General features: G+C 34.2%; 1 protein-coding gene across 1 annotated transcript in view; it reads left to right on the forward strand.

The window, feature by feature from the left end:
- SCN7A (sodium voltage-gated channel alpha subunit 7) overlaps positions 1–19,486 on the forward strand; it is a 63,057-nt gene extending 43,571 nt beyond the window's left edge. Inside the window, exons 18-24 of the mRNA XM_068543951.1 lie at positions 2,013–2,120; positions 11,044–11,322; positions 12,092–12,149; positions 12,909–13,042; positions 14,581–14,685; positions 15,006–15,276; positions 17,945–19,486. Coding sequence (XP_068400052.1) covers positions 2,013–2,120; positions 11,044–11,322; positions 12,092–12,149; positions 12,909–13,042; positions 14,581–14,685; positions 15,006–15,276; positions 17,945–18,999 — 2,010 coding nt within the window. The 3' untranslated portion in view covers positions 19,000–19,486. The remainder of the gene's footprint in view (positions 1–2,012; positions 2,121–11,043; positions 11,323–12,091; positions 12,150–12,908; positions 13,043–14,580; positions 14,686–15,005; positions 15,277–17,944) is intronic.
- Positions 19,487–21,296: the final 1,810 nt, after the last annotated feature.

Raw genomic sequence — 21,296 nt, forward strand, 5'->3', positions numbered from 1 at the left:
TTAAACTCATGGAAGGTTATGCGTTTTTTGTTGACTAATTCCGGATACTTTTCGCTGAGTGCTGCTTTCAGTTGGTCTAATTGGGAGGAGTACTTGTTGGAATTAATCTTTTGGTTTCCCAGAAGGAGCTTATAATAGAGGACTCTCTTTCCAATCCCACCATATACACAACATCACCTTCTTTGGATGAAGACTGGCCTTTGGTGTGGTTGGTGGTGGTTCATTTCGCTTGCCCCACCATCTCCTCCATTCCACATTATTGTACAGTAGCCACTTTTCATCGCCCGTCACAAATTTTTTTAAAAACAGAACATCTTCATTACACTTAAGTAGAGAATCGCATGCAGAAATACGGTCAAGAAGGTTTTTTTCGCTTAACTTATGTGGAACCCAAACATCAAAGTGATTCACATAACCAAGCTGGTGCAAATGATTTTCAACGTTTGATTTGGATATTTTGAGTATGCCAGCTATCTCCCACATGGTATAACGGTGATTGTTCTCAATTAATGTCTTGATTTGATCGCTATCAACTTCAACTGGTCTACCCAACCATAGAGCATCATCCAGCAAGAAATCTCCAGCACAAAACTTCGTAAACCACTTTTGACACGTTTGACCAGTCACAACACCTTCTTCAAAAACTACTAAATCTTTTTTTGCATTTCAGTTGCGTTTTTACCTTTCTTGAAATAATAAAGCATAATATGCTGAAAATGTTGCTTTTTTTCTTCCATCTTCAATATTAAAATGGTTAAACAAAAATTCACCAATTTTGATAAGATTTTTAAAAATGCACACAGATATGACAGCTGTCACAATACAATCTAACAAAATTGTTTCAAATGAAGTTAAAGACAACTAAGTGCTACTAGAGCCATCTTACAGAAAAAAACCAAACAAACCTTTTAGCCAGCCCAATATAATTTACTCATTGATTTTGCTTACTGAAAGATAAGCTCCATTAAGGCAAAATATTTTCTCAGTTTGGTTCTCTCCTTATCCTATATGCCTAGAACAATTCATGTCACATATTAGGTGCTCAATAATTTTTGTCGAATGCACAAATGTCTCCCTATTCTATAAACAATGATTGAAGCTTCTCAGTCTTTAAATAATGACTTCCAATATCTGACCTTTGTCTTCTAAATTAATTCTTGCAATTAACCTTCTACTTCAACCAAACCATACTACACCTGCAACCCACCTTCCTGTTTTCTGGTTATTGTTCTTTTGAGTCCACATCCCTCCATGCTTATATAAATGATACCCTTACTTCAAAGTCCACTTCAAGATAATCTCTTTAGAGTAGGGTAAAAGAGAGTAATTTTTTTTCATTTATATTGCCTTGAAAATACAGAAAATATGAAGATACAACAAAAGTTAATCATAACTATGCCACCTTGCTCAATCTCCGTTAATTTTTTAAAATTTGAATCATATTAATACATATATGTTTAGTTTAAAAAATCACCTTAGAATCTTGCTATATTTTTTGGTAATTAGTACTTGGTCTTAACAGTATTCATTTCCTTCTTTATGCCTCTTCTCTGAAATCCTATATTTTATATCATCTTAACCATCTTCATATTTAGATTCATATGTAAATATATTCTGAATTTTGTTTTAATGAATACATTGTGTACTATTACTATATTGCAAATAATCATGTAACTGATTCTTAATTTAATTTAAAAATAAAAAATGGATATAAATATTAAGCCTTGACCATAAAGAATCTCAAGTATACAAACTTTTGTTTATCTCGATAGCATATATTCCTGTTACCAGAAAATAGTTTTGTTTTATCTTTCTTTAAGTGATTTTAACACAGAATGATTTTCTTATATCTTTCTGTAGGTCATCATTAAGATATATTGAAATGTATATTAAAATTTTTCATAAATTTCTTAGTAGGCTTTGTGTATCTTTTCCATAATAAAAGATTTTTTACACATTGTTTTGATTAAAGTTAAAATTAAATTCTATTCACTTTTTTTTGATATACCCAGGTGTTTTGTATTAGCTTAATAGGCAAATCTCGGGAAGAACTAAAACCGCTTATTTCCATTAAATTCCTTCGAGCACTCAGAGTTCTATCTCAATTTGAAAGAATGAAGGTAAGACAAAAGTTTCTAATCTATAGGCTTTTATTTAGGATTAATAAAGCTCCATAAATTAACAATCATTGTTGTCTTCACATTTGTATCTTTAACAATATTAATACAAAAGTCTTACATATTACTAATTAAAAATATAGAAGAAAGGTTTATTAGTTATGCTTATTAACATTTTGGGACTTTATTGCTCATAAGATATGAAAAGTAATAAAGATAAGCAAAAAATCTAATAGTTGAGAGAGAAAAAAGTAATACCATTCTAACCCACTGATACATAGAAGTATTAATGAAATTATGTCCATGTTAAAAATATAACTGATAGAAAATGAAATGTTGATCAGTTAGCTAACTTATTTAAATTATAAGGACATTATACACACTTATTAATTTACCAAATGAAATAACAGTTTGAATTTTAAAATAAATTCACTTTTAAGTCACATGTCACAAATTATGAATTCTTGCCAGTCTTCTCTCTCTCACTCCCATGTTAAAGCTTCTTCTGAACAATGTAAGGGAAACTAATAGGTTGCACCATATAAAATGGCCAATGTTCAATCTTTGGGCCTATAGTGGAAGTCCCATGTGACTCAACCTAGAAGAAAAAACAGAGTCTATGACCACCACAAGTAGTATAATTATGTAGCTATACAGTGATCAATTATATGCAGAAATGGGAGAGTCGTATTTTACCTTTTATTTTGTAATCATGCATTTATATTTCCTTGCATTTGTCATTTACATGGATTATTTAACATTAGCCTGCCTATTTGACTAATACTATGGAATGTCATATATTCAATGTAGGTGGAAACAATAAGAAATATAATTTATGTTTAAGCTGTATTGTTTTTATAGTTGATACATTGTATGTTACATTTAAACTGCCATTCATTAAGAAACTCAATACTTAAATTCTTTCCACTTGGTTAAAAAATAGATATTTATTTTTATTTCAAAATTTGAGTAATTATTATAAATCCAAACAGAAATATAAGTAATTTTAAAAATGTATTCTACCAAAAACATACTGCCAAAATTTTAATAGTACCATCTTTATATGATTCAATATAATATGATTATGTGATACACAGTTGTGTGTATATATGTGTGTATGTTTTAAGTATGTTAATTATATTTTAATATATATGCAAATGCATGATTGACAATATTTTTGTAATTAATACGAATCTGTGACTGGTCAACCTATTCTCCAAATACATTTGATGTGCTGGTGTTGGGAAAGAAACATTTGATCATGTAGCAAATACAGAAAAATTCCAGTTATCATACACCTAGGAAACACAAATTTTGAATATTAATTGTAATTTACATTATGACTTACAAAACACTTTATTAACAACATGATGGAAGTCCACAGGTGGTGATATTCCCCAGTGCTTTTAAACCAAAATAAGGAGGAAAATAAGCTGAAAAGGAGAAAATGACTGAAAAGATCTGTAAGATTCAGGAATGACAATACAGCCAAATTTCTAGCATAAAGTCAGTTTAGTGATAAGATAATTTCATAGTATATTCTAGAGTTATAAACTACACATGGCCTATTAAAACATAGGGACTGTGGGTAAGGGAAATGGAGAAATGTTGATCAAAGGGTCCAAACTTTCATTTATAAGATGAATAAGTTCTGGGGATCTAGTGTACAGTATGGTGACTACAGTTAGTAATACTGCACTGTATACTCGAAATTTTCTAAGAGAGTAGATCTTAAATGTTTCTCACCACATACCCAAAAAGATAATTATGTGAAGTGATGGATGTGTTAATTAGCTTGATTGTGGGAATCATTTCACAATTTATACATATATCAGGACATCACCTTGTACATCTTAAATTTACACAATTTTTGTAAATTATACCTAAATAAAGCAAAACACATGTACAGATATACACTAACACACAAAAATTAGATAATGAATGTAACTAGACTACTTTTCCTTATTTTAAAAAACATTCTGGCATAATATCAGGGTTTCTTTTTCCTAATAAATTTAGATACAAAGACGAAAAAAAAGTGTCAAAATCAGCAAATTTTCTGCCCTTGATTCACAGAAAAGTAGGAAGCGATTTGCTAGGGAAGCTGCCTCTGTCAGAAATCAAGTGCTGTACTATTTGATGCCATTCATTAATTAGAACGGCAATGAGACAGTAGCCATGGACAATTCGAGGTCAGGTAAATAATTATGTTTAGGTCAAGGTCAGATTCAGATCTTAATCTTCATCTCATCCTCTGGAAGTTCTGTAGCTGAATTAACTGAGTATATATGGAAGCTAAGTGATTACAAAATTAATGTTTTATGTACTTAATAAGCTTCAGGTCTTCAGGTGCTCTTACTATTTAAATATTTGTTTCAACCATATCTATTGCTTTTATTCTTACATTTGTGTGTATTTTCTAATAGACATAGCATTTTTTTCATCAGAAGCATCAATGGGCCTTTCAAAATATCTAAAGGTCAACAAAGGATCTGTGACTTAGTTTTAGAAATAAAACTAAATGTAATTAAAAGCATAATTAAAAATCAAAATATTAATTCAAGGACAGAAATCTAAGGAATATAAGAAAGAAAGTATAGGCAAAAGGCTACATATCCAGTAATGGCTGAGGGAAGGAAAGGTTAGAATGGTAGAAAAGAGAAGGGTCCCTCAGGGAAAAAAAGAGAGAGAGAGAGAAAGAAGTGAGGTTGGGGAAAAGGAGTCAAAGTATAAATGATAAAGGAAAGATAAAGAGGTAGCAAAGATTGAAAATATTTTATTGGGTATAGCCACTGGTTTACATTCACCATAACAGCTTTAGTGGAGTGATAAGAATAAAATTCTGAATGTATCAATAATATTTAAAGAATGAAGGGAACTGAGGAAATGGAGACAGTGATCATAGATTATTGCTATTATTTAATTTTAGGTGGTAGATTCATTTCCCAAACTTCCCACTCTGGAGTAGTTTTTCTCCTTCTGACTTACATCACTCTGTATGACAGACTCTAGGTCCATCCAGCTCACTACAAATAACTCAATTTTGTTTCTTTTTATGACTGAGTAATATTCCATTGTATATATGTGCCAAATCTTCTTTATCCATTCATCTGTCGATGGACACTTAGGTTGCTTCCATGTCCTGGCTGTTGTAAATAATGCTGCAATGAACATTGTGGTACATGACTCTTTTTTGAATTGTGGTTTTCTCAGGGTATATGCCCAGTAGTGGGATTGCTGGGTCCTATGGTAGTTCTATTTTTAGTTTTTTAAGGAACCTCCATACTGTTCTCCATAGTGGCTGTATCAATTTACATTCCCACCAATAATGCAAGAGGTTGCCCTTTTCTCCACACCCTCTCCAGCCTTTATTGTTTGTAGATTTTTGATGATGGCCATTCTGATTGGTGTGAGGTGATACCTCATTGTAGTTTTGATTTGCATTTCTCTAATTATTAGTGATGTTGAGCATCCTTTCATGTGTTTGTTGGCAATCTGTGGATATTCTTTGCAGAAATGTCTATTTAGATCTTCTGCCCATTTTTGGATTGGGTTGTTTGTTTTTTTGATACTGACTGCATAAGCTGCTTGTATATTTTGGAGATTAATCCTTTGTCAGTTGCTTCGTTTGCAAATATTTTCTCCCATTCTGAGGGTTGCTTTTTGTCTTGTTTATGGTTTCCTTTGCTGTGCAAAAACTTTTGTTTCATTAGGTCCCATTTGTTTATTTTTGTTTTTATTTCCATTTCTCTAGGAGGTGGGTCAAAAAGGATCTTGCTGTGATTTATGTCATAGAGTGTTCTGCCTATGTTTTCCTCTAAGAGTTTTAGTGTCCGGCCTTACATTTAGGTCTTTAATCCATTTTGAGTTTATTTTTGTGTATGGTGTTAGGGAGTGTTCTAATTTCATTATTTTACATGTAGCTATCCAGTTTTCTCAGCACCACTTATTGAAGAGGCTGTCTTTTCTCCATCGTATATTCTTGACTCCTTTATCAAAGATAAGGTGACCCTATGTGCGTGGGTTTATCTCTGGGCTTTCTACCCTGTTCCATTGATCTATATTTCTGTTTTTGAGTCAGTACAATACTTTCTTGATTACAGTAGCTTTGTAGTATAGTCTGAAGTCTGGGAGCCTGATTCCTCCAGCTCCATTTTTCTTTCTCAAGATTGCTTTGGCTATTCGGGGTCTTTTGTGTTTCCATACAAATTGTGAAGTTTTTTGTTATCATTCTGTGAAAAATGCCATTGGTAGTTTCATAGTGTTTGCATTGAATCTGTAGATTGCTTTGGGTAGTATAGTCATTTTCACAATGTTGATTCTTCCAATTCAAGAACATGGTATGTCTCTCCATCTGTTTGTACCATCTCTAATTTCTTTCATTGGCGTCTGGAGTTTTCTGCATACAGGTCTTTTGTCTCCTTAAGTAGGTTTATTCCTAGGTATTTTATATTTTTCTTGCAATGGTAAATGGGAGTGTTTCCTTAATTTCTCTTTCATATTTTTCATCATTAGTGTGTAGGAATGAAAGAGATTTCTGTGCATTAATTTGGTATCCTGCTACTTTACCAAATTCATTGATTAGCTCTAGTAGTTTTCTGGTAGCATCTTTAGGATTCTCTATGTATAGTATCTTGTCATCTGCAAACAGTGACAGCTTTACTTCTTCTTTTCCGATTTGGATTCCTTTTATTTCTTTTCCTTCTCTGATTGCTGTGGCTAAAACTTCCAAAACTACATTGAATAATAGTGGTGAGAGTGGGCAACATTGTCTTGTTCCTGAACTTAGAGGAAATGGTTCCAGTTTTTCACCATTGTGAACAATGTTTGCTGTGGGTTGGTCATATAATGGCCTTTATTATGTTGAGGTAAGTTCCCTCTATGCCTGCTTTCTGGAGGGTTTTCATCATAAATGGGTGTTGAATTTTGTCAAAAATTTTTTCTGCATCCACTGAGATTATCATATGGTTTTTCTCCTTCAATTTGTTAATATGGTGTATCACATTGATTGATTTGCATAGATTGAAGAATCCTTGCATTCTTGGGATAAACCCCACTGGATCATGATCCTTTTAATGTGCTGTTGGATTCTGTTTGCTGATATTTTGTTGAGGATTTTTGCATCTATATTCATCAGTGATACTGGCCTATAGTTTTCTTTTTTTGTGACTTCTTTGTCTGGTTTTGGTATCAGGGTGATGGTGGGCTTGTAGAATGAGTTTGGGAGTGTTCCTTCCTCTGCTGTATTTTGGAATAGTTTCAGAAGGATAGGTGTTAGCTCTTCTCTAAATGTTTGATAGAAGTTGCCTGTGAAACCATCTGGTCCTGGGCTTTGGTTATTGGAAGATTTTTAATCACAGTTTCAATTTCAGTGCTTGTGATTGGTCTGTTTATATTTCCTATTTCTTCCTGGTTGAGTCTCGGAAGGTTGTGCTTTTCAAAGAATTTGTCCATTTCTTCCAGGTGGTTCATTTTATTGACATATAGTTGCTTGTAGTAATCTCTCATGATCCTTTGTATTTCTGTTGTTACTTGTCCTTTTTCATTTCTAATTCTGTTGATTTGAGTCTTTTCCCTTTTTTCTTGATGAGTCTGGCTAATGGTTTATCAATGTTGTTTATCTTCTCAAAGAACCAGTTTTTAGTTTTATTGATCTTTGCTATCGTTTCCTTCATTTCTTTTTCATTTATTTCTGATCTGATCTTTATGATTTCTTTCCTTCTGCTAACTTTGGAGTCTTTTTGTTCTTCTTTCTCTAATTGCTTTAGGTGTAAGGTTAAGTTGTTTATTTGACATTTTTCTTGTTTCTTGAGGTAGGATTATATTGCTATAAACTTCCCTCTTAGAACTGCTTTTGTTGCATCCCATAGGTTTTGGGCTGTCGTGTTTTCATTGTAATTTGTTTCTAGGTATTTTTTGATTTCCTCTTAATTTCTTCACTGATCTCTTGGTTATTTAGTAGTCTATTGTTTAGCCTCCATGTTTTTGTATTTTTTACAATTTTTTTTCCTGTAATTGATATCTAGTCTCATAGCATTGTGGTTGGAAAAGATACTTGATATGATTTCAATTTTCTTAAATGTACCAAGGCTTGATTTGTGACCCAAGATATGATCTATCCTGGAGAATGTTCCATGAGCACTTGAGAAGAAAGTGTATTCTATTGTTTTTGGATGGAATGTCCTATAAATATCAATTAAGTCCATGTTGTTTAATGTGTCATTTAAGGCTTGTGTTTCCTTGTTTATCTTCATTTTGGATCATCTGTCCATTGGTGAAAGTGGGGTGTTAAAGTCCCCTACTATGATTGTGTTACTGTCGATTTCCCCTTTTATGGCTGTTAACATTTGCCTTGCGTATTGAGGTGCTCCTATGTTGGGTGCATAAATATTTACAATTGTTATATCTTCTTCTTGGATTGAGCCCTTGATCATTATGTAGTGTCCTTCTTTTTCTCTTATAATAGTCTTTATTTTAAAGTCTATTTTGTCTGATATGAGAATTACTACTCCAGCTTTCTTTTGATTTCCATTCGAATGGAATATCTTTTTCCAACCCCTCACTTTCAGTCTGTATGTGTCCCTAGGTCTGAAGTGGGTCTCTTGTAGACAGCATATGTACAAGTCTTGTTTTTGTATCCATTCAGCCAGCCTATGTCTTCTAGTTGGAGCAGTTAATCCATTTACATTTAAGGTAATTATTGATATGTTTGTTCCTATTCCCATTTTCTTAATTGTTTTAGGTTTGTTTTTGTAGGTCTTTTCCTTCTCTTGTGTTTCCTGCCTAGGGAAGTTCCTTTAGCATTTGTTGTAAAGCTGGTTTGGTGATGCTGAATTCTCTTAGCTTTTGCTTATCTGTAAAGGTTTTAACTTCTCTGTTGAATCTGAATGAGATCCTTTCTCGGTAGAGTAATCTTGGTTGTAGGTTTTTCCCTTTCATCACTTGAAATATGTCCTGCCACTTCCTTCTGGCTTGCAGAGTTTCTGCTGAAAGATCAGCTGTTAACCTTATGGGTATTCCCTTGTATGTTATTTGTTGCTTTTCCATTGCTGTTTTTAATATATTTTTCTTTGTATTTAATTTTTGATAGTTTGATTAATATGTGTCTTGGCGTGTTTCTCCTTGGATTTATCCTGTATGGTACTCTCTGCACTTCCTGGACTTGAATGACTATTTCCTTCCCTGTATTAGGGAAGTTTTCAACTATAATCTCTTCAAATATTTTCTCAGTCCCTTTCTTTTTCTGTTCTTCTAGGGCCCCTATAATTCAAATGTTGGTGCATTTAATTTTGTCCCAGAAGTCTCTGTGACTGTCCTCAATTCTTTTCATTCTTTTTTCTTTATTCTGCTCTGTAACTATTTCCAGTATTTTATATTCCAGGTTACTTATCCATTCTTCTGCCTCAGTGATTCTGCTATTGATTCCTTCTAGAGAATTTTTAATTTCATTTATTGTGTTGTTTATCATTGTTTCTTTGCTCTTTAGTTCTTCTAGGTCCTTGTGAAATGTTTCTTGTATTTTCTCCATTCTATTTCCAAGATTTTGGATAATCTCTACTATCATTACTCTGAATTCTTTTTCAGGTAGACTGCCTATTTCCTCTTCATTTGTTTTGTCTGGTGGGTTTTTACTTTGCTTCTTCATCTGCTGAGTATTTCTCTGTCTTCTCATTTTGCGTAACTTACTGTGTTTGGGGTCTCCTTTTTACAGGCTGCAGGTTCATAGGTCCTGTTGTTTTTGATGTCTGCCCCCAGTGGGTGAGGTTGGTTCAGTGGGTTGTGTAGGCTTCCTGGTGGAGGGGACTGGTGCCCGTGTTTTGGTGGATGAGGCTGGATCTTGTCTTTCTGGTGGGCAGAAACACGTCTGTTGTTTTGTTTTGGGGTGTCTGTGAACTTATTATGATTTTAGGCAGCCTCTCTGCTAATGGGTGGGGTTGTGTTCCTGTCTTGCTAGTTGTTTGGCATGTAGTGTACAGGACTGGAGCTTGCTGGTTGTTGAGTGGAGCTGGGTCTTAGCGTTGAGATGGAGATCTCTGGGAGAGCTCTCACCGTTTGATATTACATGGGTCAGGAGGTCTCTGGTGGCCCAATGTCCTGAGCTCGGCTCTCCCACCTCCAAGGCTCAGGCCTGATACCCGGCCGGAGCACCAAGACCCTGTCAGCCACGCAGTATCCAAAATGTGATCTTAAGACCAGCACATGGGCATCGTGTGGCAGCTTGTTAAAACTCGAACATCTCAATCCTTCTTTTCTTTTCTTTTTGTTTCATTTCTTCTCTTCTCTTCTCTTCTCTCTCTCTCTTTCTTTCATCAACCACTCTGATTGTTTTAGTTCTACTGCAGGCATTTTATTCCTCACATTTAATAAACCAGGGCCTCGCTTCTTCCCTTCCAAGGGTCATGTTGGGTGAAGCTGTGCTGGGCTGACCTGGTTGGGGTTCAGAAGCCCTCAGGACCTATTATGTTCTTCCACCCTCTCTCTACTTATTAGAAATCCAGCCCCCTCAACCTGTCTGCCACTCCCTCAAGGCAGGCCTATCTTCTAAAGCTAAGACATTTCCTTTCTCCTCCACAGTTAAAAAACTTTCCAGAAAGATCAGCAACCTGGGGCTGGTCTCGTCTGATTAGCCAGCACTGAAGTTGCTCAGGCAGGAGGCAACGGGACCGTCCGGGCAGGTGTGGGTGGTGAGGTAACGGGGTGCACTGAGTCTGACACTAGAGCACAGGCTCACGGCCTTTAATATATATTTTTAACTGAAATTTGTTTTTTAGGTTATTCAAATACCAGATGTGATCTATTAAATCTTTAAAGATGGCCTTTTTGTTGTTATTTCAATATGACCTTACATTAATAAATATTTCCAATTTAATTAAAACACTTTCACATTTCTTACCTAAAGTTTACATGTTTGTTTTTTATATGCCAGGTGGTAGTGAGAGATTTGGTAAAAACAACTTTACCCACATTGAATGTGTTTCTGGTCTGCCTTATGATCTGGCTGGCTTTTAGCATCATAGGAGTACACTTATTTGCTGGCACATTCTATGAATGCATTGACCCAACAAGTGGAGAAAGGTTTCCTGTATCTGAAGTCATGAATAGAAGTCAATGTGAAAGCCTTGTGTTTAATGAATCCATGCCATGGGAGAATGCAAAACTGAACTTTGATAATGTTGGAATCAGTTTTCTTTCACTGCTTCAAGTAGTAAGTACATGTTTGAATTTGTGAATTACATGTTCATTCATATTGTATGTGAACATAAAGGACAAAATGTGGATGCTTAATAAAGTTGGTTTTAAATTATTTTAGCAATTATTAGTTAGCAGATACATGTTATGGGACATACTATAGTAAGCTCATTTAGAAAGACAAAAGTGAAATATAGTCCTTGCTCTGTTGGGAGAAGGAAGTGGAAATAAAGGTAGGACTAACGGAGGAAATGACAGGTACTGGCCAAAGCTATTTCCTCCACCACTGATGAGATAATAGGTTCACAATTTTTGATCTAACTCAGATTACTGCTATTTTGTTTCTACTTAGTGCTTTGAGGAATGGCTACTTGGTCCCCCAATATCTAGCAGATATAAGGTGGTGAATAATTCCTGTCTTACCTCCGTCATAGTAAAGCACATATACAGCAGTTACAACTAACTATGACACTTGGGCAGCGTGTATTTACTTACCATTTATCTATCTATCTAACCAGTGCTCTCTCTCTCTCTTTTTATTAATACTATCTTAAAATATTTTAAGTTATTAACTACAATTAAGCTAAGTAGTTTTAAATAGTTGTTAATAGACAATACAAATGTAAAAATGAAAGTGGTAAAGATCTCAATTACACAGTATATTGAAGTGTGGTCAGCCTTACTAATCAAATGCTTTACTGTATTAATAACAGATTGAGTTTTAATTTTTACTTGCCACAAAACAGAAGATTTCCATAAAAATTAAATACATGCCATTTTTACAGGCCACATTTAATGGATGGATCACTATTATGAATTCAGCAGTTGATTCTGTTGGTGTAAGTACAATATAATCCTAGAGCCACTGTTAAGGTTCACACAAAGTCATTTTTGCAATTCAAGGACAGGACACAAGCAATAATTGAGTAATTAACATGGTAAAAGCAAATGCTTATGCTAGATAGAAATTAAATACATTTCAGATTGAATATTTCATGAACAATGAACTCCTTCCAGGATTATATACAATGGTTGAGGCCAAATAGACCCATTTGAAGGATTATCATAAAAATGATTAAACCAATGCAATAAACTTTAAAATTCAGATAAAAGCCATGATATCTCTTCACCAAAGAACAAGGAGGAAATATTGCCTCAAGTATCACTGTTGTATTTTTTTTGTCATAAATTATTTTCTAAGTCTTAAAAGGTCAGTATAAATATTTTGCTTATTTTCTCACTTTTTATTTTATTTTTAAAAACAATTTTTTCAGAGAAATTTTAGATCTACAGCAAAATTGAGAGGGAGGTACAGAGATTTCCCATATACCTCTGCCCTCACACATGCACACCTCCCCATTATTGACATTCCTCACCACAGTGCTACATTTTTTACCAAAGACGAACCTACATTGACACATCATAATCACCCAATGTTCATAGTTCATAGGGTTCACTCAGTGTTGTACATTCTATGGGTTTGGACAAATGTATAATAACATATACCCTTCATTATAATATCATACAGAGTATTTTCACTGCCCTAAAAATCCTCTGTGCTCTGCCTTATTTTGCTTATTTTTTAATTTAACTTTTAGGTAGATATGCAGCCTAATTTTGAAGACAACATCTACATGTATTGTTACTTTATTGACTTTATTATCATTGGATTATTTCTTCCTCTGAGTATGTTGATTGGTGCTATTATTGCTAATTTCAACAAACATAAAGTAAAGATAAGTATAAATATTCTTTGTTCATCAATGCCCGAGGGAAAAAATATGTCCTGCTTCAAATAATTGGTTTTGGATTCAGCTTAATATTGTTTTTATTTGGTACTTATCTTTAAAAAAATGATTGATGTTCCTGCAGATTGATGGATATTGCTGAAATGTTCATCTTTACATTGTTTTCTATATTCAAATAAGCACAGACAAGTTTAAACGTTAAAAATTACAAATGTTTCTGTATATAGGTTTGTAAATAATGACATGCTGAAAAATAAGATTGTTATGCATCTGCACAAATATCTGAAGATGTTCAAGAAAAATAAGCCACACTTTTTTACTCTCTGATATACTCAAAGCTTTCAGAGTCATAACCAGCAGAGACATATTTGCTGGTTGAAATAGCTTTTTCTGCTAGAAGTAGAGGGAGTCATAAATCCTAATTACATGACCTAAATAGGAGCGCTTGAAACACATAAGAGAGAATTCAGAGGCAGAATTTAACAACCCATGTTTGGTGCCATCTCCACACAAAGACTCCCTTCAGGGCTTCTGTTAATACAAATGCCTCAAAAGTCATATAAGTTCACTTATTTTAACCTCAGGGCCGTACTTCCTATTAGGTGTAGGAATGACTTGTGGTAAATCAAAGAAAAGAAGAGTTTAATCTTGAAATTCCATCTTTGGCCATGTCATCAAAGTTTAACCACATGTAGAATCTGGTAAACAAACCACTCTGAGTCTGCACTAATTAGATGGGATTAGAGAGATCAGTGGTCAAATGAAATATTCATTGAATTGGATGCTTCATCTTCCTAACGATTTCAACCTAATGGGATAATATCCTAGGATTTGCTTCTGGACTTCAAACTGATGACCCCTGTCAATTTTAAGTGAGCAAGTCCTGACATGGGCAGTAACAATTCCTAATTCCTAGATTAACACATTAAATGTTCACCTCTTATTCACTTTGCATATTCTGTATAAGATACTGAAATTAACACTAGAAACACAAAGACGAATAATCCCTAGAAGTTTCTATGAAGAGGTAAGCACTGGTGCTTTTTGAATAATACTGAAAAGTATCTTCTAATAGTATTTGGAAAATTAAGTAATGTATGAACATATAAAAACACATATATGACCAATTATTTTTTTGCTGATTATTAAAAGGTACAAACCAGCTTTACCTTTAGCTTTTTAGTTCAACTTTTCTTAGTAACCTTTCCAGATATCCTCTGCTGTTTCTCCTTTGTCTCTAACAAGAGGTAGGCCTCAGTAACTAAAAAGTTAAAATAAGGTTGACTACCCATCGGAAAGTTCATCAAAAGATAATTGATTATCAATCAGTTCCAGTGTATACTCTGTGTTTTGTATGAATTTTTGTGCAGAAGGTCAGACATGTTTAAACATGATTTAGTTCATTGCAGTTAAGCCTTTTTTAAAGGATTAAATCAATAATTGCCAAGCTTTCGAAAACGCATATTAATGTAAGATGAAATTTGGATTAAATATGATTTTAACATCTTTTTCTTTCATTTCTTTACCTGGGAGGCTCAAATATCTTTATAACAGTAAAACAGAAGAAACAATACCATGCACTGAAGAAGCTGATGTGCGAAGTCTCTCAAAAACCAGTACCTCGCCCAGAAGTAAGGAAATATCTAGATTTTTGTTTTAAGTTCTGAAAAAGTTTCCTTTATATATTCTCTCTTACAAATGAAGATGTGTTTTAAAAATTCTTAACAACAAATGCTTTTGACAACATTTTTAAAATATAGTCTTTGAAAGAGCTTTTGATGGTCTTTCTGTTTGTTTGCTTTTACTCTGTGCTATAGTCATAGCTTGGTAAAAACTTAGTCTTCAGTTATTCTCCTATTCATGCTGGGAGGGAAGCTGTAAATCTAAAGACAATACGTCCGTATAAATATCTTGTTAATAAAAATATTAAACTTTTTTTCTTTACACACAGAACAAGTTCCAAGGATTTGTCTTTGACTTGGTAACAAATCAAGTTTTTGATGTCATCATCATGGTTCTTATATTTTTCCAAGCAATAACCATTATGATACAAAGTGATCAACAGAACCCAAAAATTGACATTGCTCTCTACTGGATTAACTCAGTTTTTGTTACACTGTACACTGGAGAATGTGTACTAAAGCTCGTCGTTTTCCATTACAACTATTTCACCAATGGATGGAACCTTTTTGATTTTATGGTGGTTGTTTTCTCTATTACAGGTAAGATTTTGTTTAGTCAGATTTTCATTTGTAATAATACTAATTCAGGCAAACTCTTAGAGTAAACATCTCCTGAGATATAGTCTCTTAATAAGCAAAACAGGTAGGGATCCTTTTTATTTCCAGCAGGAATGCCTTACATTTTTACATTCATACATGTACACATGCCTGACAGATATAAGATATTTAAAATACTTTCTGAATTAATACATAGACTTGACTTCACAGACCACCAGATAAATGCTTAATTACCCCTTCAGTATATCACATACATTATTTTTCTAAGATGACACTAGACGGACCTTTATGTCTTAGCATGATATAACCTTTCAAACTCATTATTGTTCCCTTTCCTCTAATCTCTAAAACTGTTTGCTACTTTCACAACACTAGAGTTTTAGGGTTTAATGAATTTGTTACAAGTTTTCTCTTACTCTGGAGATCCCAGTCCTATATTTAACAAATATACTTGATTACCCTCTTTGTGAATATGTATTATGCTGTGTGCAAAGAATTCAGTTACAAACAAAGTAGGCATAATTCCTGTATATACATAGTTTATAATCTATCAAGGGATGCAGACAATTAAACAGTACATTTTAATGTTGTGCTATTAAGGTTATGATAAGGGAAGAAGCATGGGGTGCCACCGCAGCACAACAGAGTGAGGAGCACCTAATCAGTAAGTAGAGATCAGAGAAAACGTCACGGAAGAAGCAAAAATCTAAATAGAGACCTATTGGATAAGGAGGTAGCCAAGAATCTAGGATAAAAGTGTTTTAGGCAGAGAAAAGTTTGTTTATTGTCTGCCTCCCATAAGACACATACTAGAATGTTATCTCCATAAGAGTAGAAACAATATTTAATGTTATTGTCAAGTACTATTCTATGCAGTCAGTAGTGAAAAATGTAGATAAACTGCTCAGTTGTGCTCCCAGAAAATTCATTCATCAGCTGGTAGTAGAGGCAGTGCAGCTAATATTGATGGACAAGTACAAGAAGCTTGCTAGAAAAGTATGTAAAGTCAGGAAAGGGCTGATAGGAAGAAAACAGAGGAAAACAGAATTAAAGAGCCCCATGAGACTGAAATGAGACTTACTGAATCAGACATCTAGAAGGAGAGGAGATTGCAGTCTGAGATAAAGATGTTCGAATTTGAGATCTCAGAAGGTCAGGTATCCTGGGTGCAGAATGTGCCCATAGATGGTTGTGTCTACAGTAAAATGATGGAGATTATTAAAATTTAAGAAAGCCAAATACTGGAGGGCTAGCCTTTCAATGGGTTGTTGATGGAAGGTGCTGGGGTGGAAAGGGTGACAGTGAGCCATGTACCAAAGTCTCCAAAGAATATGAACGAGGGGGAATGAATAAATCATAGAACCAAGGAATGGTAGGAGATGGTATAGTTGAATGTCATGGTCCACAAACTGTGAAAAGTTTCTTTTTTGTTTATAAAATTAATGTGAAGGAAAAGTATCTGGAAATCACATTGGAAAGAGGGAAAGATGCTTGCTTGTTCCATCTTTCTACCCTGTGAAATGTGGAATGGGAAAGAGTGAGTTATCTGTGCTTGAGAGTGTTGCAAGGGAAATAGTGTCCTCAAGATAGAGTCAGATTTTAGATAAGAAAGGAAGTGAAGAAAATTTAGTGATGAAGAAGTAAAAATGTGTTTATAGTTAAGTAGGAAAACCTCCTGCATAATGGAAGGGTTTGGGAGATTGAGGAGAAATGAACATTTGAGTCAGAGTAGAAAGTTCACTAAAGCACTGTGGAAATGAGGGTATATGTAAGATAGAACGTCAGGGAGAATGCCATCATTGACAGTGACCAAATTAACAGAAATGTGAGACATGATCCTTCCAGATTCAGCAAACATACCATCTCATTTAGAAGTTTCATGGGATTTTCCCCTTCTCAACTCAGAATGAACCACACCCTCTCCAGTACTTTCAGAGAGCATCCCTTATGTTTTTTATGGTAATTATAATTTCACCTTGCTTTATAGTTATATATCTCCCTCTCATAGTGCCCTCATCCTCCCACCATTGCCAGAAAGAAAAGTTCTTGGCAAAGACTCATTTATTCAATTCACATTTAAAGCTCCTAAGGTCCCAGATACTATTTATGAAGTCAATAAATCAAATTATAATCTGTGATCACTGAATATGAAATATTTTTTAAACTATGTTTATCCAATAGGTCTTTCTGCCTTGCATTATAGTTAGTTTAAATGTCTACCTCTACTCCCTAGGTTATATGGTCTTTGAGGATAGGAGTCATGTCACTCATCTTCACATATTTTCTTGACACCTTTATTAGGTATCCAATAAAGGTTGGGTTGAATTAAATTTCTTGATCTAACTGCAATCAGGAAAAAAAAAATATGACTACTGTCGTATATTATGAATTCATGCCATCTGCGACTCCAGAAGTGCTTGATCTGTAATACTCTGAAAATGATGGTAGAAATAATTCTCTTCCAAATTTTGTTAGACACTCTGAGCGTTGCCACAATTAGTATTTGGCTAACCCAGACTTTCAGTATGTGCTAAATGTTATACGGGAAGGATTAATTACCTTAACATATAGAAGAAAACCAAAGAAGTGTAAAATAATTTATATTCCTCTAAATAATTGTATTGCCTGATTTATCTTTTTCTGCACCAAGGACTATTTCTGCCTCTGATGGTGGGATATTACCTTGTACCTCCTTCCCTTGTGCAACTGATACTTCTCTCACGGATCATCCACATCCTGCGTCCTGAGAAAGGACCAAAGGTGTTCCATGATCTGCTGCTTCCTTTGATGCTGTCCCTCCCCGCATTGTTGAACATCAGTCTCCTTATCTTCCTGATCATGTTTGTCTACGCCATCTTTGGAATGTACAATTTTGCCTATGTTAAAAAGGAAGCTGGAATTAATGACGTGTCCAACTTTGAAACCTTTGGCAGCAGTATGCTCTGTCTTTTCCAAGTTACAATCTTTGCTGGTTGGGACGAGATGCTCAATGCAATTTTCAACAGTAAATGGTCTGACTGTGATCCTGATAAAATTAACCCTGGGACTCAGGTTAGAGGAGACTGTGGTAACCCCTTTGTTGGGATTGTTTATTTTGTCAGTTACATCCTCATATCATGGCTGATCATTGTAAACATGTACATTGTTGTTGTCATGGAGTTTTTAAATATTGCTTCTAAAAAAAAAGCCAAGACATTGAGTAAAGATGATTTTAGGAAATTTTTTCAGGTATGGAAGAGGTTTGATCCTGATAGAACCCAGTATATTGACTCTAGCAAGCTTTCAGACTTCGCAGCTGCTCTTGATCCTCCTCTTCTAATGGCAAAACCAAACAAGGGCCAGATCGTTGCTATGGATCTTCCCATGGCTGTTGGGGACAGAATTCATTGCCTTGACATCTTACTCGCTTTAACAAAGAGAGTGATGAGTAAAGATGTGAGCATGGAGAAAGTTCTTTCAGAGATGGAATCTGGATTTACGTTAGCCAGCCCTTTTAAGATCACATATGAGCCAATTACAACTACTCTGAAACGAAAACAAGAGGTAGTCTCAGCAACCATCATTCAGCGTGCTTATAAAAGTTACCGTTTAAGGCAAAATGACAAAAAAACATCAGATATTCGTATGATAGATGGGGACGTGGAAGTTCAGGCTATCAAAGAAGATTCATATTTTGACAAAACTGAGGGAAAGTCAACTATTTAAAGCCAGATCTAATCCCACTTACTACCTTTTCACCTTCTTTACATATTCCCCAAATGTTAAAAGTTTAGATCAGAAATAAAAGCAAAGATTAGAGAAGCTAAAGATTTCACTTAAAAATGAATTGTTTACAACCCATGGAAGATAAGCTTGTGCTCACAAGATCCCATGTCCAATTCACTTTTACCCCTGTATATTCAGTCTGACCAAGACAACCCCTTGATATTACTGCAGAGTTAAATTGGGTTAAAACTGTTGTTTAATAATCCAATACTTGTTTTCTCTATATGGCTTATATGGTGTGTGCTTCTTCTGGAGGGTTGGGGGAGGTAGTAGCAGAAATTAGTAGCCAAAGGAGCTTACTTATACATTTTATGTCTACTTTAACTTGATGGGATTCAAGTCACTACTAATGGGACTTAATTACAAATAAACAAGTACTTTCTTAAAGTGGGATGGTATTTTAAAAAATAGTACAATGCTACAGGCCATTAAATCATAAACTTGCCTAGACCGATGCCAATCAGGGGAAGAGGAAAGGCAGTTCTTAGAAAGTGTCTTTGAGATTAATCAAAGAGACTCTTGGGCTGATTCAAACCACTTTTGAAAAAGATTGATTAGAGCCTAGGTTTTGTTTTTGATTGTTTTGGTTTTATTTATTTTTGGTTTGTGAATTAATGTTTCATTGTTCTTGGATTCCTGGTTTCTCATCTTTCTGGCTAGTTCCAGCTAAGGACCATTCTCTCTTTAAGAGAATGGGTTGCTAGAACAATCAGCATAAAGGGAACTACAGTTACAGCCTACATTTTCTAATTTTTCTCATTTCTCATTGGGAAACAGTGGCCACTTTGTAGTACTTTCCACTGCACTTCATGGATTTTTATAACTTTGAGAAAGAAAATGATCACTAAAACTGTGTGGACTCTGAACTAGGAGATCAAAGTGTGAGTTTGTTGCTCATGGTGTTTTATAACATTAGTGTATGCAAGTTAGTTTCCACTTTCTCATTTATCTTTCCAAGTTTTCTGTTTTGTTTCATGTTTATTTCATCACATACATAATTACTATGTAAAATGTTTTATGTTTGAAAAACTTTAAAATCCTAAGCATTAATTTTCACTAGTAAAATTATTTTTAAAAGATAGGCACAGATAGTTGTTTTGATGTAATCATAAAATGCAGTCTCTTGCATCCCTGTAATTTGAGATTCAGATATTTATTCTATTTGTATGAAGATTGATTTCAGTGTGCCTACAAAGTCCTAAAGGATTCAGAAAGAAAATATGTATACTGATGACTTAATGACAAGCTTTAAATATGTTGTATGACATTCAATATCACTTAAATATCAGTAATCGTATTTTATTATGAATGCATGATCTTGATTGAGCCTTAACTATTATAATCTATTTCTGCTCCTCAGAAATGTATTAACCTGACCAAGATGCCTTTGGGGGATCCCCTAAGCAAATGTAATTTCAGGGTTGTTTCTTACTGTAAGTGTTCCTTCCCTCTCTCCTCCTGTTCTCCATCATGTGATGGGGACCAGTGAGGAATCAGTGTTAATTTGGTGACATGGTGACAGCTGGTGCTTTATTTAAGCTTCTCAATTTTCTATTTCTTGGAAATGCTTTAATGTGAAAACTGCTTCAAATATTTAAACTGAATCTAAGCTTGCTTCTGTAAATTCCATAAAGACTATGAACTGATCTTAGTTCGAAAATGATATCTTTTAATTGTAAATCATGTTTGCCACTAACCTTCCAAAAACTATGTAAAGAATTATTTTTAGCGAATATTACAATATATTTTACTTTTTAGATACTAAAGAAAATAGTAAATACAACTTGTTAACCAAGGTAAGCTTTGGTTTTTTTCTTTCGTAAATTAGGTTGGCAACTTTGTGTAATAAGAACTTTTTAAAATGAGCCTTATATTAAAGCTTATTCATTCAGGTTCAAAGTTCAAAACTGGAAATATTTTCGCTTCCTTTGGATTAATTTAATTTTGTAAAATAAATATTAGTAAGCTTGCCAGAGACCCTTACAAACTGACAAAATGTAAAAAGCACTCCTCCTAGCAAAATCCGAAGTTTACTAGATATATCTCCATATTTTTAGAAGTTGCTATAAGGAAGATAATGCTGAAATTAAATTTATTGGTATGCTAATATTTATCAATACCTGCTTCTTTAAAATTTTTCTTTCTGCTTCTTTAATAAATATAATTCACTTTAAAATGGTTTTTCAAATGTTGGAAATAGCTACCATTTATTGAGCAGACTGTTAAGCCCAGCCTTG

Source organism: Eschrichtius robustus, chromosome 5 (genome assembly GCF_028021215.1).
Source record: "Eschrichtius robustus isolate mEscRob2 chromosome 5, mEscRob2.pri, whole genome shotgun sequence".
In the NCBI taxonomy this organism is placed as follows: domain Eukaryota; kingdom Metazoa; phylum Chordata; class Mammalia; order Artiodactyla; family Eschrichtiidae; genus Eschrichtius; species Eschrichtius robustus.